Source organism: Sinocyclocheilus grahami, unplaced genomic scaffold (genome assembly GCF_001515645.1).
Source record: "Sinocyclocheilus grahami isolate Dianchi unplaced genomic scaffold, SAMN03320097.WGS_v1.1 scaffold1135.1, whole genome shotgun sequence".
Lineage (NCBI taxonomy): Eukaryota > Metazoa > Chordata > Actinopteri > Cypriniformes > Cyprinidae > Sinocyclocheilus > Sinocyclocheilus grahami.
Genome location: NW_015506314.1, coordinates 122,080 through 140,016, shown reverse-complemented (window position 1 = coordinate 140,016; position 17,937 = coordinate 122,080). Strand labels below are relative to the sequence as shown.

The following is a 17,937-nucleotide window of genomic DNA, read 5'->3' as shown; positions in this document are numbered from 1 at the left end:
TATATATATATATACATCAAATAACCTCAGCTCTCCATGTTTAACTCATCTGTTTACTTAAATTCAGTTGTATAGTCAGTTTCATGAGTAAGTCATTATGAAGCAGAATATAAATGCAAATATAAATCAAAGTTTCATGCTGTGAATGTACATGTTCTGAAGTGTTATATAGCATCATAACGTCTGTTGATGGAAGTTCAAGTGTTTCTCCTCCTGGATTATTTCTCGCAGCTGAAAGATAAACGCAGGTGAAAATGGGCGTGTTCAAAGTTCTGCTCGGCCTCGCCCACCTTACGAGTCTATTGGCCGCCGCTGTGATGAGTCACGAGGGGGCGTGTCTGGGGGACGGGAGGCACAAAGCCACGCCCAGCCCAGAGCCTCATCTCAAGCAGTGTTCGCTCTACATGGAGAGTGTGTGCACACTTCACAGTCACCTTACAAACACACAGTCAAGACCAGTTCATTTAGAGTCACATTTTAAAACAGCCCAGTAGAATTGGTCCTCCATGGATTGTAGTTTTGTCCCAGTTTGTGAATGCTTGTGTCTCTGTCCAGACTCGTGTTGTTCAGAGAAGGATGTCCAGGATCTGTCCGGCTCTGTGTCCGGCGTGGACAGCTCTCACTGGGATAAGTGTGGTGTCCTCAGCCCTCTGTAAGCACCTGCCGATTATGATTCATTATGTATACTGAGGTATAAATCCTAAACAAAGTATGGAAATTGATTGATTCGATCACAATATTATTGATTAAAATACCACTGTTGGTCACTTTAACAGCAGCTTTATTTCATTTATATCATATTTGTCTTGAATAAAACAAAGTTTGTATTTATTATTATAAAGGGTGATTTAAACAGTTCATGAAATAATTTAACAGACAGAATTTTCTTTCTCGTGTTGACTATTTCCTATTAAAACAATAAGTAAGCTTGTTTGTTTGTTTACATGAATCTTTATTTATATATTCAGGTAGTTATTTTAGTTATTTAATCCATTTTTGTTATTTTTAATTTGTTTGCTAATTTATTGATTGATTTTTATTTTTTATATTTAGTTATTTGGCTATTTTTTCATGTCTATTTATTTTCAATCCATGTTTGTTTGTTTATTTATTATTTTAATGTGTGTTTATTAATATATTTAGTTATTATTTTTTAAATCCATGTTTCTTTATTTATTGATTGATTGATTTTTTTCATTTTTAGTTATTTGGTTATTTTTATGATAACATTATTTTTATTTCATGTCTTTATTTTCAAATCATGTTTATTTATTTATTATAATGTATGTTTATTAGTACAGGTGCATCGACATTCTAATTTATTGAGATGCACCTGTATATCAGTTGGCAATTTTTTCCATGTTTGTTTATTAATTTATTTGTTGGTTGGTTTTTGCTTACGTTTGGGTCTGGTTTTTGCTTATGTGAAGTTTTGTATAAATACTCATTATTGTTCTCCTGAAGGCGTTTGTATTGTATCAACAAAGACTGAGAATATTGAATTTATAAATATCCGCTAAAAAGTTAATTCTGTCAACTTTCAGAAGTCCACTATATGACAACATGAGCTGAACTCTTGTTTTAATGTGTTGTTTGCCATTCTTTCTCTCTCTCTGTAGCTGTGAGTCCTTCCTGAAGCGCGTCGTCTGTTTTTACCGCTGTTCTCCTGATGCTGCTCGCTGGCCACACCCACATCGTGACTCCTCCCTGAAGGCAGTGCCTCTGTGTCACAGCTTCTGCAGAGATTGGTGAGGCCACGCCCACTCATTTTGTGGTCATAAGCTTGTTTGATACCAGCTTTGATTGACAGTAATGAGCTGAATGCATCAAAATGTTCTTCATCAATTGCCAGTTTAGCTGTTGGTAATGTAGACGACTCTGATGATGTGAGTCACTGTTGCAGGTACGAGGCCTGTAAAATGGACATGACATGTGATCGGGACTGGACCACTGACCCACGCGGACAGAACTGCAGCGGTGGCTGTGTGCCATACCAACAGGTAACATGCCATACCAAACATGATATAGCTTAACCACACAAACTACTGGAGCTTCACAGTATAAAGAAAATGTGAGTGATATTCATCTGTGCAAACCCCATTGCTACAGTGGTGTTGCCAGGGTGTTGCTATACAATTGCAAAGGTGTTCTGAGGAGTATTTGCCACATTGCTGTATGATTAGGGTGTTGTGGGTGGTTGCCAGAGTGTTGCTATGCAGTTGCAAAAGGTTTATTTTTATATATATATTTTGAGTGTGTTGCTAAGTGTAGGGTGACCATACGTGCCATTTTCCCAGGATGCGTCCTGGCCAGGATTTCTATATTGCCTAAAATATCTAGGTTTTGGCTTTGTTTGCGTGTGCAGACCGATCGGTGTATGACATCAAAGTACCATACAGACGGTTATGCTTTCGAAACGCTCTCGAGGTACTTTGATGTCAAACACTGATTGGTCTGCTTTTAAGTCGAACACACCTAATATGTACGCGTAATTGCATCGCTTTGACTGTAGATCCCACCTTCTCACACGCCCTGATTGGTCCATTATGTACAATGCCTGCATGTTATTGGTCAAACTACTTTTCGATCATTACCTTCAGCAAGCATGAAAACAGGAAAACAAAGCCAAAACAAATCCTGGCCAGGATGCGTCCTGGGAAAATGGCACGTATGGTCACCATAGCTAAGTGGTCACTAAGGTGGTGTTCTGAGTAGTTTTATTTTTTGGCACTTTGCTGTGTGTTAGGTGTTTGCCCGATGTTGAGAAGTAGTTGCTAAGGTGTTCTGATTGTTGATAAGTGGTTGCTAAGGTGTTCTGAGTAATTTTTGACAAATTGCTATGTGTTAGATGTTGCCAGGTGTTCTGAATGTTGCTAAGTAGTTGCTAAGGTGTTCTGGTTGTTGATAAGTGGTTGCTAAGGTGTTTTGATGTGTTTTAGCCACACTGCTGTGTTGCCAGGGTGTTGTGTGTGGTTGCTTGGTTGTTGCTTAGCAGTTGCTAAGGTGTTCTGATTGTTGATAAAAACTGAGGAGTTTTTATCACATTGCTATTGCTAGGGTGTTGTGGGTGGTTGTCAATGTGTTGCTAAGTGTTTTGATTGTTGACAAGAGGTTGCTAAGGTGTTATAAGGATTTTTTAACACATTGTGTCATATTGCAAGGTTGTTGTGGGTGTGAGGTGCCAAGTTGTTGCTAAGGTGTTTTGAGTAGTTTTTTGGCACTTTGCTGTGTTGCAGGTGCAATGGTGTTGCTATACAGTTGCTAGGGTGTTGTGGGTGGTCACCAGCATGCTGTTATGCAGTTACTTACATTTACATTTAGTCATTTTGCAGACGCTTTTATCCAAAGCGACTTACAATTGGGGCGACTTACAATTACAAACATAAGTTACTTGTGTTTTGAAATATTTACAGTGTGTTGATAAGGTGTTTTGAGTAGTTTTTGACATTTTACTGTTTTGCAAGAGTGTTGTGGGAGGCTACTAGGATGTTGATATGCAGTTGTTAAGGTGTTGTATACATTATGAATTGTTTTTAGTGTGTTAAGTGGTTAATAAGGTGCTTTGGATGGTTTTGAGTGAGTTGATAAGTGGTTGCCAAGGTGTTTTGAGTGTGTTGATAAGTTGTTGCTAAGGCGTTTTGAATTGTTTTGAGTGTGTTGATAAGTGGTTGCTAAGGTGTTTTGAGTGTGTTGATAAGTTGTTGCTAAGGCATTTTGAATTGTTTTGAGTGTGATGATAAGGGGTTAATAAGGTGCTTTGCATTGTTTTGAGTGTGTTGATAAGTGGTTGCTAAGGTGTTTTGAATGTGTTGATTAGCAGTTAATTGGGTATTTTAAGTTGTTTTGGCAAATTTTGCCGTGTTGCTAGGGTGTTGTTTGGAGATTACAAGAGTGCTACTATGCCATTGCTAAGGTGTTGTGGGTGGTTACCAGGGTGTTGCTATGCAGTTGCTAAGGTGTTTTGAATTGAGAGAGTGAGAGAGTGTGTTGATAATGAGTATTTTTCTGAGTATTTTTTGGCACATTGTGTTCCTAGAGTTTTGTGGATGGTTGCCAGAGTGTTGCTATGCAGTAAAATGTTTTTTTTAGTGTGTTGATAAAGTGTTCTGATGAATTTTTGCCACATTGCTGTATTACTAGAATGTTGTACATGTTTGCCAGGATGTTGTTATATAGTTGCTAAGGTGTTCAGAAGAGTTTAGGTGCTTTGCTATGTGTTGCTAGGGCGTGGGTGGTTGTGAGGGTGTTGCGTAGCTTCTAAGGAATTATTTATGTCCGGGGCACAAATGCTGCAGAATGATGGTCAGACTGAAGTTTAACAATGCGTGCTTGAGGTCTGATGAGCACAGAGCTGGGTGGATTACTTACAAATTGTAGTATGTTACTGATTACAGATTACATGATGATAACTGTAGTTAGTAGCGTAATCGAGGTTACTCATTTTAGGTAATGTAATCTGGCTACTTTTTAGGTTACTTTTAGATTACTCTTTATCAAACCTGTTTTAAACTTACCAATAAAGTGCAATATTGATATAAAAAATAAATAAAATATATATTTTTTTAATGTCAGTATCATAAAATGTATTAAACATTACATTACACCAAGCTTTCCCAAACTGGGCTTAATATAAGAACTGCAGTGGGTTTGTGAGTTGATAAAAAGCTAATAATTCATTAAATCATAACAATGTTAAATAAATATAATTTAACCACGTGAACACTAAAAATAGGAATATTTGATCTGTTACCTGCATCTCCGTGTGACCATTAACCGACCTCAGAGAACTATAAACACGTGAATGTATAATGTGCTATTTTCCCTCAAATTCAAAAGCAAATTTATTTACACAATATTTGTTAATATAGTCAAAGGTATGACACACAGTAGGATTTTTAGAAACGAAAATTTAGAAGAGAAAGATTAAGAATTAGGGAGAATCAATAAATCAGTAAATTATTAATTATTTACTGCTATTGTGTGTATAATATGTAATCATGTAATCCATAAAAAGTAACAGTAATTTGATTATGAGCATTTAAAATGTAACATACTCTAATTACAAGTATTTTTACAAGTAATTTTTGGAATCTGATTACATAATCCAAATTACATGTATTCAGTTACTACCCAGGACTGGATGAGCACTAGTATTAGCGATGTAAACATCACTGAGGAGAGGAGCGCTCGGGAGAGAGTGTGTGAAGAGACGCGGTGTCTCCAGGCCTGGACACAGCTGGAACCACACACACACACACACGGAGTGAAGGTGTCAGTTCATGTCACTCTTTCTCACCGCTGACATGCTGAACATGTGAAAAGAGAGAGAGTGTGAATCAGTGTGACCGGCCTCTCATACAGACAGTTTCAACACTGAGATGTGTTGAGATAATGTTGTTTGCTGTTTGAACGTTGAAAAAGCATTGCTGCAGTGTTTAATGTAAAATTAATGATTGTAAAATGGGGCAAAAACCTTTTCACACCACTGTATATATATTTAGCTTCTATTTTATTTCAGTTTGTTTGAGTAATTTTAGTAAATCAACAAACTCAATTCATTTAGTTGAAAATGGCAGCATTTTTACGTTTTTCATCTAATGTTATATTTTTTTGTATTTGTATTTCAACTAATGGAAAAGTTAAAATTTTTAGTAACTAAAGGTGAACACTGGCTGATATAATCATATTTTACATTTAAATGAGATAAACGAACACAGTCTTTAGCAATCTGAAGAACCATTCAACTTGACTTTGTTTATTATTCTATAGTTTAGGTATATTTATTGCATTTTTTGTCTTATTCTTTTCTTTTTCATTTTATGTCATCAGAATGCTTAAAGGGGTCATATGATGTTGCTAAAAAGAACATTATTTGGTGTAATGAAATGTGTTTATGCGGTTTAAGGTTAAAAAAACACATTATTTTCCACATACTGTACATTATTGTTTCTCCTCTATGCTCCGCCTTTCTGAAATGCGTCGATTTTTACAAAGCTCATCTGTCTGAAAAGCGAGGTGCGTTGTGATTGGCCGAATACCTCAAGCGTGTGACGGAAATGTTACGTCCCTTACCATTTTGTGATGCCTGCGGCAACCACATGTGACGACCCCGGGCTGAACTCCGCTTCGTCCACGGTGAAAGCCGATCCAGCGATCCACAGCGAGAAGTTGATGTATTTCCTCAGCGACCAGCACGGATCAGCTCCAGGCATGACGAAGCAGATATTGTCCTCTTTTGGAAGGCCAACCAAAGTAGTTTTGCTTTCACAACGAAACACACAGCGCCTTCAGACATGGCGGCGGCGGCAACAATACTACAGCGAGAATAAAAGTTACACCTTCTTTCTTTGCGTGAACATTTGGGTGGCATTATGCAAATCTTCCCACATCGTGACATAGGTATGTGGGGGCGTGTTAGAACGAGCAGTTTTAGGTAGGCGTGGCTGACTCTTAACTTTTATAAAGAATATCTCTTTGGATTTGAGACTTTAGTCTTTGCAACTTTACAGATCTTCTTTATGCACCAAGAGCTTGTAACACTCCAAAGAGAAAGGGCAAATTTAAATCGCATCATATGACCCCTTTAATAGAAATCAATTACGCTCTGCATTCTTAGCATTGCCACAAGAGGCCACTATAGCAGCATTAGTGTGAACTGTCTTCTACTGTCAGGTTGGATCTACATTTTGAAAAGAATTGTGCTCTCACATGTATCTGTGTTTGTTGGTCAGATGTACCAGCATGGCCGAGACCTCTGCGAGAGTCTTTGGGGAGACGCTTTTATGACAGTTGAAGACGACCCCGGGGAGGAAGATGGTGTTGAAGGCCATAGCTGCGGCTGTCTGACCCTCAGCCCATCTGATCGAGAGGTGATCGCCGCTCTGAGGGTTCAGGAAGGAGACCCTGAAGAACTGGACACCACCAAGAGTGGCCTGCCTCAGTACAGAGCCCCCTGCCCTCCCGCAGGGCGTCAGACGCGCAGCGCCACAGTACCGCCACAGGCTCGGAGGAGCAGCGCCAACGCCGTACTGCGCAAGCGCTCCATACTCGCCAGCGACATGGAGGGCAGCGGAAGCGGATTCTAGGAGAGCTGTGTTCTAGATCTGACGAATGTTTGTTATTGAGTATTTTATCTTATCAGTTGAGTTTACAGTAAACTAATGCAGTGAGGTTTCTACAGTATTGTCTATTTAACACAGTCAACAAAACAATCCTGTGTAGACTAAAGCTACTTCTGTAACATAAAATTCTGCTTATTTTAACCTGTTTAAGGTAACATCAAAAGTTGAATTTAGGTCTGAACAACACTTTACAATAAGATTTCCATTGTTAACATTAGCTTACTACACTAATAAACACGAATGAACGATAATACTTCTACAGCATTTGCTAATTTAAATTAATGTTAATTTAAACATTAGTTTTGAAATCAAAAGTATCTGCTAACATTAATGCTCTGTGAACCGACATGAATAATAACATTGATAAATGCTGTAATAAAAATATTGTGTGTTAGTTCATACTAGAAAATGGCTAACAAGAAATGGCTAACAACTACAAATAAATTAAGTAACAAGATAAATTAAACATGGAATCCACAAGATTAGGAAAGTCAAGTGAGGGCAAGACTGTCCCACACAGATTTCGCACCGAGTTCAATTTGTTCCCGCGCTTACTAGTGTTGCCAAGTCCGCGGTTTTCCCGCTGTTTTTTTCAACCGTTCTCATGGGTTGTGTTTTAGATCGATTTTGATAGCCAGTTTCGCGATTAGACCGAACGCGTTCCAGTTTTGGCCGTGATTGGAGTTTTGAGCAGCAATTGGGCAGGTTTTGTTCTGCAGACCTGGCAACCCTGGCAAGACTAATAGAAAGATTCTTGCTTTGAAAATGACTTCTTTGCGCTTCATATACTGCTATAATGGATAATGGATGTTTTTTGTGTAACAATATTTTGCTAATGTTCACACATTTCAATGTATAAATAATGCCAACAAGGAGTTTATCGTAACGTGTTACCGAATATTCTGTTTCACTTGGAATTGCGTCACATTAAGTCAATAAAATGGGTTTCAACTGTTTATTCAGTGTAATTACATGAAAGCACATAACATTATTATGGTACTTTTTTGGCTCGCTTTAAACTTAAATGTTGCTGTTGTCAATTGTTTCTATAACTGTGATATTTCATGATAATCTGTTCTACTATCTCATAATCTGTAATCATCTATTACACAGAGTGTGATGTCGGTACGTTGTGTTAATTTTTTGCGTAATGACTTTGTTAGTGAAAACATACTGTTATAGGCTACATAAAAATAATGCTGTAAAGAAAAGAAAACAAACGAGAGAATACTGTGAAATGTGTTTGACTGTAGAACGAGTGTAGGCCTAGTTGACTGTTTTGGCGGGTTGCGCGAGGACATGTTTTGTTTGTAGGCCTATGTAAATGACTGTGCGCCACTGTGAGCGATCTGATGTGCTGCTATTCTGTGGCTGCAGTAAGTAAACAAATGCGTTTCTATTCTGATCTTACATGTCTCTAATTCATAAATAAATATAATTGGAATTTGTTCTTTTACTTGTTTGTTCTTTTTAAAGCAGTGTAATGAAGTCTTATCATTTGGTGTTTATACCGCCAAATTTACAATAAATTATTGAACTTAAATTAGGCTATATCTAATCAGCATGACATTAAAACAGTACCCATAATACCTTTAATACATAAATGTAGGCCTATTTGTAGAAAAGTATGTAGTACATACTGTCGCCCTGCTTATTTAGTCTCCTATCACTGTGTAATGAGAAGCAGAATCATGATTTATTCTCCGGTAAACACCATTAGCCTCATTTCTTCAAGGTCATGTTTAACGTGTATGGCACTTGTACCACTAGATGGCGATATAAAACAATCTTAAAGTGAATAATTAAAAAAAAAAAAAAAAAAATGTATGCTGAAGCCATGATGAGTTAAGAGGTTTGACCTTGAAGTTACTGAATTGATTTCTAATTATTTTAGCTTTAGTTAACATTAACAACACTGATGTCGACTCATTAATCAAGATGTAAAATCAGTAAAAGACTGCAGGTCAGGTGCAATGATTATAAAAATAAACAATATGTAACATTTAAATCATGGTAATACCTTTTGGCAAATTAAAAAAATAATCATGTGTACTGAATATCACCACAGCTGTGATTGAGCCGTAGTATTAATATTTTATTATAGCTATACAGGCCTAAAGCAGAATCAGGCTTTAACAGGAAATTGTATCTTTCTTGAAACACTGATTGTCTAATTGCTGGACCACATTTAACTGTTGTAGGATTTATTTAATATTCATTTTCATCAAATGCTTCTATCTGACCCCTGCTTTGACCCACAGATTAGTTCAACAAACGGATCTGAGGCATCGATGAGAGTCTGAGCAGATACTGGAGAGCATGATGTAACAGCCGGGTTGATCTGAAGCAGCCGTGTCGGTGGGTGTTTGACGGAAAGTGTCACAATTTGAGCCTCAGTGTTCATCTATCGGTTTTGGAAGGGACAAGAGGGAATATTCATGAGATCACAGGAGAGATTTACAGTGTGTGAGTGGGAGAGAAAGAGAGATGAAATGTGCTAAAACTGTGTGATGGAGGAGTGAGCCCACATTTTGTCGTCATCAGTCATTGATGTTTCTGCTGTGTGTGTGTGTGTGCGCATGAGACACTCATTCTGACAGTCTGTCAGGTGTTAAAAAGCTTCTCTTGTCCACTACATGTAGAATAGAGGAAGTAAGAAGAATAAATGTTCCATCAGGCTCTGAAACTTTCAGGCTCATCACAAAGGCAGGATAAAAATAGCACACACAGGTTCTGTTGTGAAACTTTGCTGAATGAGCTTTGACTCATTCATGAGCGCTGCACTTTTACAGGCCTGTGAACCTTTCTCGTGTCAATTAAACTGAGAAAGGGAAACGAGAGAGAAACGTAAAACCAGAATAACTCAACTCACCTTCAATGTGAAAAAAGAAACAGTTTCAGGTTAACTCATACAAAAATAAATAGTTCAAAATAAACTGCCATAAGAGAGTCTTTTAAAGGTCTTTAGGAACTCGTATACTGGTGAAGTCAAAACACTGAACTGAAGAATCTATAACTTTCTCAAATTTAAAGAATCACATAAGCTACTCAAAAAATCGAGCCTATTATTCTTATTATTAAGGTAAGAGCAGCGGCCATTTCCCTTATACAAATTCTAGACTAACCATAGTTTAACCATGGCATTTGTTGTAAAACTGTGGTTAAACAAATGGTAATAAATAGCGTAATATAAAAAATGTATAAAAAAACAAACAAACAAAAAAAATATGGTTACTAGGCCCACACTTTTACTATAATAAAACGACACTCTAAAAAATGCTGGGTTAAATATAACCCAGCGCTGGGTTAAAAAGGGACAAACCCAGCTATTGGGTCGTTTTGACCCAGCTTTTGGGTCGTTTTGACCCAGCTATTGGGTCGTTTTGACCCAGCTATTGGGTCGTTTTGACCCAGCTATTGGGTCGTTTTGACCCAGCTATTGGGTCGTTTTGACCCAGCTATTGGGTCGTTTTGACCCAGCTATTGGGTCGTTTTGACCCAGCTATTGGGTCGTTTTGACCCAGCTATTGGGTCGTTTTGACCCAGCTATTGGGTCGTTTTGACCCAGCTATTGGGTCGTTTTGACCCAGCTATTGGGTCGTTTTGACCCAGCTATTGGGTCGTTTTGACCCAGCTATTGGGTCGTTTTGACCCAGCTATTGGGTCGTTTTGACCCAGCTATTGGGTCGTTTTGACCCAGCTATTGGGTCGTTTTGACCCAGCTATTGGGTCGTTTTGACCCAGCTATTGGGTCGTTTTGACCCAGCTATTGGGTCGTTTTGACCCAGCTATTGGGTCGTTTTGACCCAGCTATTGGGTCGTTTTGACCCAGCTATTGGGTCGTTTTGACCCAGCTATTGGGTCGTTTTGACCCAGCTATTGGGTCGTTTTGACCCAGCTATTGGGTCGTTTTGACCCAGCTATTGGGTCGTTTTGACCCAGCTATTGGGTCGTTTTGACCCAGCTATTGGGTCGTTTTGACCCAGCTATTGGGTCGTTTTGACCCAGCTATTGGGTCGTTTTGACCCAGCTTTTGGGTCGTTTTGACCCAGCGGTTGGGATGTTTTGAACCCAACCGCTGGGTCAAAACAACCCAATAGCTGGGTTTGTCCCGTTTTAACCCAGCATTTTTTAGAGTGTAGGGTTTCATAAGGGTTGTAAACTGAAAAGGTTGTTCCAGTCTCTTCAAGTAATTTAGTGTAAAGAACCGTCCATTATATTGCAAACTGGTAATTGAGATATTATTTTATTATCGTAAACACACTGGTTTGTAATGCAAATAGTTTTACCGTTTACTGCCCATTGTCATTCTGATAGTTATTTACTACCTAAAGCTGCCAAGTGTCGTACATTTGGCGAAAATAACTTATTCCGCTTGCATAAGTGGATAAACTGGGTTATTTGCTGAACCTCGTGTAAACGTCAGCAAACATTAGAACGGAACAAGTCCATTTAAATGAGAGAGGAGGTGGTAATGTTCCATAAGAAGCACTTATGAAACTCAAGAGCTGTTGATGCGTCAGATGAAACGATTAACGGTGAGCTGCACCTTTAAAATCTCCACAACAAGCCGAGCGCTTGTGCGCATGCGCCTGCCTGCTTCCAGCGCTTTGAAGTGGCTCGCTCTGATTCCAGCTCGAGTCGAGAACGAGCAGAAAAACACGCAGGTGGGGGACATCGCTGACGCCAGTGACAGGTGGACCCGAGTGGGCTTTTCTCACCGTGAAAAAAAACCCCGCTCCCATTTTCCAGCGAGCTGCACAAAAACAAACGTCCCACACGTTTCAGAGCCTGCTTCGGTTTTTGGCGTAGTTAGGACCCGTTGATGCTAGTAGATGATTTTTTTATGATCATAACATTTCTAAAACTATCACAGTACGTACTAAAACATATTATTTTAGCCTCTTAAGACCCGAGAAAGATTTTTAGGGAAAAAATAGTTTTTTTTCATGTCTTTACATTGTTTAGAGCATTAAAAAAAAGTAAAAAAAATAAAAATAAAATTGTAAAAAAAAAAAAAAAAAGACATTTCGTTCATTAGTTATGCTATGTCCTAGGTAGAGGAAATCGGGACTCAATTAAAAAAAATAATAATAATAAAATAAAAAGACATGATTGAACCTGCATAGGCAAAAACAATTGATTTTTTAAATCACCAATACATTTTTAGTTTTCAGGATTTTTTTACCAAAACAGATTGGTTATAACAGAATGATTTGCTATACCATTTTTCTTCATGCAAAATGTGTGTAAAATGGCCATAAACAGGTTTTCTCATTATATATAATGTATCTATAAACTAAATCTCATTTGCATATTAATGTGTTTTTGGGGCAACATGTAATGAAAAAAGAAGTGTAATAATGGGAGTAATATTTGACAAGATGTTCATAATAATATATAATATTTCATAGAATATTGAAACATAATTTCTTTCCTTATTCATTTGTTATGTCTCCCAAAATGCTAATAAACATGCTTTTAGTCCCAGTGTCCTCATATGAGGACATGTATGAAATCAGCGTCCTGTTTCGTAACAGAAAGTCATATTTTGATTTGAAACCCCATAACATTTTCCTGAGATGTTGATTTATGACAGACAGTTTAAAAATTAGACAGATTTAAATGATAATTACAAAATATTATCATATTTCCTTAAGAGTGTCACTAAATTAATATCAGACATATTTGAAGACCAAGTAGAGGGAGTGGTCATAGTGAAACATCCAAACATTTAGTATCTCTGAAAAGCCCTGGATGTGCTCTGTACAGGACATCCAGACTTCAAACTGTGGCATGTATAGTCTCAGAGAAATACACCAACATATAATGTCCTCATATGAGGTCACAGGGTCTCAGGAGGTTAGATCTGCTATTGAGGTAGTTAATTCAGAATGTTCAGCTCAGGGTCGCATATTTTCATGCTAATGCTCTTCATTTCAGCAACAGGCGTGTTCTCTTTATAAATATCATGCGCGCCTCCGGTCCAGTCATTCCAGAGGTCACAGTCACTTCCCAAAAGATGAATTCATCTCCTGAAGACACCCAAAGCACCAAACCACACAGTAATATCTTGAATTAGATTATATATATATATATATATATATATATTATATACATACAGTCAAACCAAAATTTATTCAGACACCTTCAACATTTATTACATTATCAGTTTATTTGCTATAGTTTAGAAAATGGTAATAAAATATGACAAGAACTCAGAGTTAAACTGTGTCAGAACAAATTCAGCTTGATAATGTCAGATAACTTTGATAGAAAGGTATGTAATGAATTAGGGCGAATAGCTGTCAGCTGTTCAATTTAAGTACACAATTAGATAATTGATGCTCAGGTCAAAGTGTCTGAATATTTTTTATCAATTTTACTGATACTCCTGTATGAAGAATTTCTGGGTATAATATGTCAGAGTTCACTTTATTTTGCTATCCTCACTTAGCCTACATAAATGAACTGTAGTGTCCTGCACCCAATAGTAAAAAGATATCAAAAATTATATCTGGTGTCTGAACAATTTTTGGTTTGAATGTATATATATGTGTGAGTGTGTGTGTGTGTGTGTGTATGAGAGACCCTGGACCACAAACACAGTCATAAGTAGCACGGGTAGGCCTATATTTGTAGCAATAACCAACAATGCACTGTATGGGTCAAAATTATCGATTTTTCATTATGCCAAAAATCATTAGGATATTAAGTGAAGATCATGTTCCATGAAGATATTTTGTACATTTTCTACCGTAAATATAATTGTCTGAATCATTTTTAGTTTGACTATATATATATACACACACACACACACACACACATTATACGATATATATTTATTATTTATATTCTATTATATCAAAGGTTTGTGGATATATTCTGAAAGATCATTTTCGATCATTAGCAGCAGAATCATTGTAACCGTTCAACCCACTAAGCTCTTTGGAAACACACACACACACACACCTCACATGCGCACAGTGGTCTTGTCCAACTTCGGAAAGCCCCTCTCTGCTCTCCAGCCCCCTGGAGCGGTGAAACTACTCCGCCGGGGCCTGTGGGCGGGGAGTGACGTACGAGGCCCCAAAACGACCATATATGGAAGTGCTGCTTGACGTCAGCAGGAGAGGCCTAGAGTCCCTTGTGTGAAGCCTAAACGCAGGAGGGCTAATCAATTCACAACCCCCAGAAAACAGCTGATTACTCTACAAGCAGTGCTCATTAACGTCGTAATAAACATTTATTAAAACCTGTCTCTTTGTTCGTGATTTCAGAACGTTTTATGGGCGACTACTTCGAGGAACGGTCAACATAAGAGTTACATAACTGCCTGAAACCGAGATATAAACAACACAAATGAACAGCCATACACTCAGAAGTTATATTTCAAAATCTTTACTTAAATAAACATCGCACACATTAAAAAAAAAAATAATACATCGTAAACATGTGACATATAGTGCCAGGACATTAACATATAGTGCCAGGATCAACCTGACTAGTAGTACAATAACTTATGAGTTCAGGAACTGCACGACAATATCAGAAGCGTTCACATGATCAAATACACAGCTGATCATGACAATACACACATTATTGATACTGAGGCGGCGACTGGCCTTTCCACTTCGCGCTTGGCTCCTGTCTGTCTCTGGGGGCCCAGAGTCCGTTCTCTCCCGCTCCGTTCGCGGGTTCGCTCGTTTTATTCGGAACCCAGAACGTGTCCAAACCGCCTCGTTTGAGGGCTTTTGAGTTCCGTTCAGTCGTAGAACATAAACGATTCCCAGTGTTATTTCTGCGTAAAAGTCCGGCCGCGTTTAAAACGCTTCCATCTTACTGGTCAACATCAGCTGACAGCCGCTGTTCATGTGCCTCAGGACCTTCTGTTTGAGTTGGGCCACCTGGTCCCGCAGGACGGAGGCTGTGCTGGACAGCCCGGCGTTGTCGGACTTGAGCACCTTCACTTTCTCCTCCAGCCGCGCGATGCGTTCCAGCTTGCGCCGGCGGCATTTTGTGGCCGCCTGTCGGTTCCGGAGTTTCTTGCGTTCCGCCTTGATGCGTTCCTGGTTCTCCATGTCGATCGGAGACATGGGTGGCGAGCCGTCGCTGCTGTGCATGTCGGGAACGGTCTGGGGCTCCTCTTTCAAAGGCACGAAGCGCTGCGGGAGGACGCCGGAGTGCTGGAACGCTTGCGCGTTTTCCGGGTGTTGGCTCTGCTGTACGTGCGGCGGTAGGTAGCTGATGGCGCTGGACGGGTAGCTGGGCGCTGGGCAGTACGCGTTCAGCGTCGTGTAAATGGGAGGCTCGGGCTGCAGGGAGGAGCCAAAAACAGACGCAGTCGTCGAGCACGTCGTCACGCCGCCGGCTCCAATCGACACGTTGGGCGGAGGCATCTGGTTCATCTTGTGAAGATCATCCAGAGCCTTGACGAAGCCCTCCGCGAAGCCCTCCTGCTCGTCGGTGATCCCCCGACCGTAGAGATACTGACCCGGGGTGGGCGTCGTCAAAACCCCGTTGCTGTTCTGGATGATGAGCCTCTCCAGCTCCGGCGAGGCGAGTTTGAGCGAGCCCATATCGGCGCTGCTGGTCTGATACAGATCCGATTTGAGGTTCCGATAGGGCTCGGTCAGGTTTAAGTGCATGCTCTGTTTCTGGAGTTTATATTCGTGTAGTGCCGCGTCGCTGTGACCGTAACCCAGCAGAAACGAGTCGTCGTGATAAAACGGCTGCTCCATTTTTGTAGTCATAGAGTTCTTCTGGAATAAATCGAAGATATGGGCTTCTCACCTAATGTGGCTGACAGTTCCACGTCCACTTTATTTCAAGAGTAAAAGCGTTCAGAAACAGCGCGAAGGAGGATGACAGTCAATAAAACGGCGTCCCGTCCCGTTCCACTCTGTATTGATGCTCCTCTCGAATGAACCGGAGTCTCGAAGATGTAAAGAATAACGCGACAGCAGCAAAGAAACGCTCTCGAGTAGTTCAAAGAGCCCGTCTGGTGAAAGTGAACGATGCTCGCTTGATTTGCTCTGTCGCGCTTGTTCGTGTGGATCGGTATCCCGGTTCGTTTTTATAAGCGCTCCCGCACTGACAGCTGGCCACGCCCACCTGCGCTACGTCACGCCCTCCGCGAAGCCCTCCTGCTCGTCGGTGATCCCCCGACCGTAGAGATACTGACCCGGGGTGGGCGTCGTCAAAACCCCGTTGCTGTTCTGGATGATGAGCCTCTCCAGCTCCGGCGAGGCGAGTTTGAGCGAGCCCATATCGGCGCTGCTGGTCTGATACAGATCCGATTTGAGGTTCCGATAGGGCTCGGTCAGGTTTAAGTGCATGCTCTGTTTCTGGAGTTTATATTCGTGTAGTGCCGCGTCGCTGTGACCGTAACCCAGCAGAAACGAGTCGTCGTGATAAAACGGCTGCTCCATTTTTGTAGTCATAGAGTTCTTCTGGAATAAATCGAAGATATGGGCTTCTCACCTAATGTGGCTGACAGTTCCACGTCCACTTTATTTCAAGTGTAAAAGCGTTCAGAAACAGCGCGAAGGAGGATGACAGTCAATAAAACGGCGTCCCGTCCCGTCCCACTCTGTATTGATGCTCCTCTCGAATGAACCGGAGTCTCGAAGATGTAAAGAATAACGCGACAGCAGCAAAGAAACGCTCTCGAGTAGTTCAAAGAGCCCGTCTGGTGAAAGTGAACGATGCTCGCTTGATTTGCTCTGTCGCGCTTGTTCGTGTGGATCGGTATCCCGGTTCGTTTTTATAAGCGCTCCCGCACTGACAGCTGGCCACGCCCACCTGCGCTACGTCACACGCGTCAGGACGTCACTGTCGGGAACTGCTGGGGCAGTAAACAAGTAAACAACCCGCGGTGAGGCGCGCGCCAGTGCAGAGCTGAACTCGTTAAATACACGGGTTAGGAGAATATATTCTAATATACCTAGTCTGATATCCTTTCTGATAAAAGAAAGGGCCTCTGACATTGGATTGATCAGGTAGGCTTAGAGCTGGACTTTCTGTTGGGGTATTTTTAAGTTCTTTATTGTTGTTTTAGGGGCTAATGTGATTTTGATGCGCGGACGAGTTAGCATAAACACAAGATGTAGCGAACAGATAAAATGACATTATTATGAAAATGATAGTTTATTTTTTTCAGTCTACAAAAGTGTCTAGAAAACGTCAGATTACGTAACAGGTTTGAAGATCCCAATCTAGCTGTTAGTTCTCGACTTGCTGAATGTGCAAGTTAGTAAAAGAGACGGACTGCAAACGTTCACTGCCGCTGTAAAGCTCTGCTCGTCGGGGACCCTCAGACACCCGCTTCCTGTAGGAAGTGTACAGTCCAAATATGGGCATCGTGACGTGGCGTTCCTCTCAGAGGGAGCGCGAGTCGCCCCGCCCACTTTATCTGGACCGCCTCGCAGAGGCACGAGAAACACCTGCTAAACAAGCGAACAGCACAGAAATCCACACACAATGACAAAATAACACCTACTGAATCCCAAATAGAAATGAACATACAGAAAATGCTTTTTTAATAGTATAATAATAGTCAATAATTAGTTTAAACGCCTAAACCAGGTCAATAGGCTATTCATCGTTTGGATATTTAGACTCAAAATTCAGGTTTCTGCAGTCAAATTAGAGGCTTTGTTTCACAAGCCACTGCGGCTCTAGAGCTTTACAGATATATAATAGTAATGCTATGATAATGTAGCTATATAATGATGCTCCATAATTATACATTTTACTTGAGCATGCACAAACAGCTTGTAACACTCCCAAGAGAAAGGAAAACTTGAAATCGCAT

At 40.2% G+C, this 17,937-nt stretch overlaps 2 protein-coding genes across 2 annotated transcripts in view; one reads left to right on the top strand and one right to left on the bottom strand.

Moving 5' to 3' along the window:
- LOC107567222 (riboflavin-binding protein-like) overlaps positions 1-8,032 on the top strand; it is a 9,607-nt gene extending 1,575 nt beyond the window's left edge. The window contains exons 2-6 of the mRNA XM_016252862.1: positions 232-411; positions 556-652; positions 1,620-1,748; positions 1,904-2,000; positions 6,732-8,032. Coding sequence (XP_016108348.1) covers positions 255-411; positions 556-652; positions 1,620-1,748; positions 1,904-2,000; positions 6,732-7,085 — 834 coding nt within the window. The 5' untranslated portion in view covers positions 232-254 and the 3' untranslated portion in view covers positions 7,086-8,032. The remainder of the gene's footprint in view (positions 1-231; positions 412-555; positions 653-1,619; positions 1,749-1,903; positions 2,001-6,731) is intronic.
- A 6,474-nt stretch (positions 8,033-14,506) lies between these two features.
- LOC107567221 (transcription factor jun-B-like) lies at positions 14,507-16,178 on the bottom strand. Its single transcript, XM_016252861.1, has one exon. It carries the CDS (start codon positions 15,872-15,874, stop codon positions 14,945-14,947), a length of 930 nt encoding a protein of 309 aa, XP_016108347.1. The 5' UTR covers positions 15,875-16,178; the 3' UTR covers positions 14,507-14,944.
- Between the last annotated feature and the right edge of the window lie 1,759 nt (positions 16,179-17,937).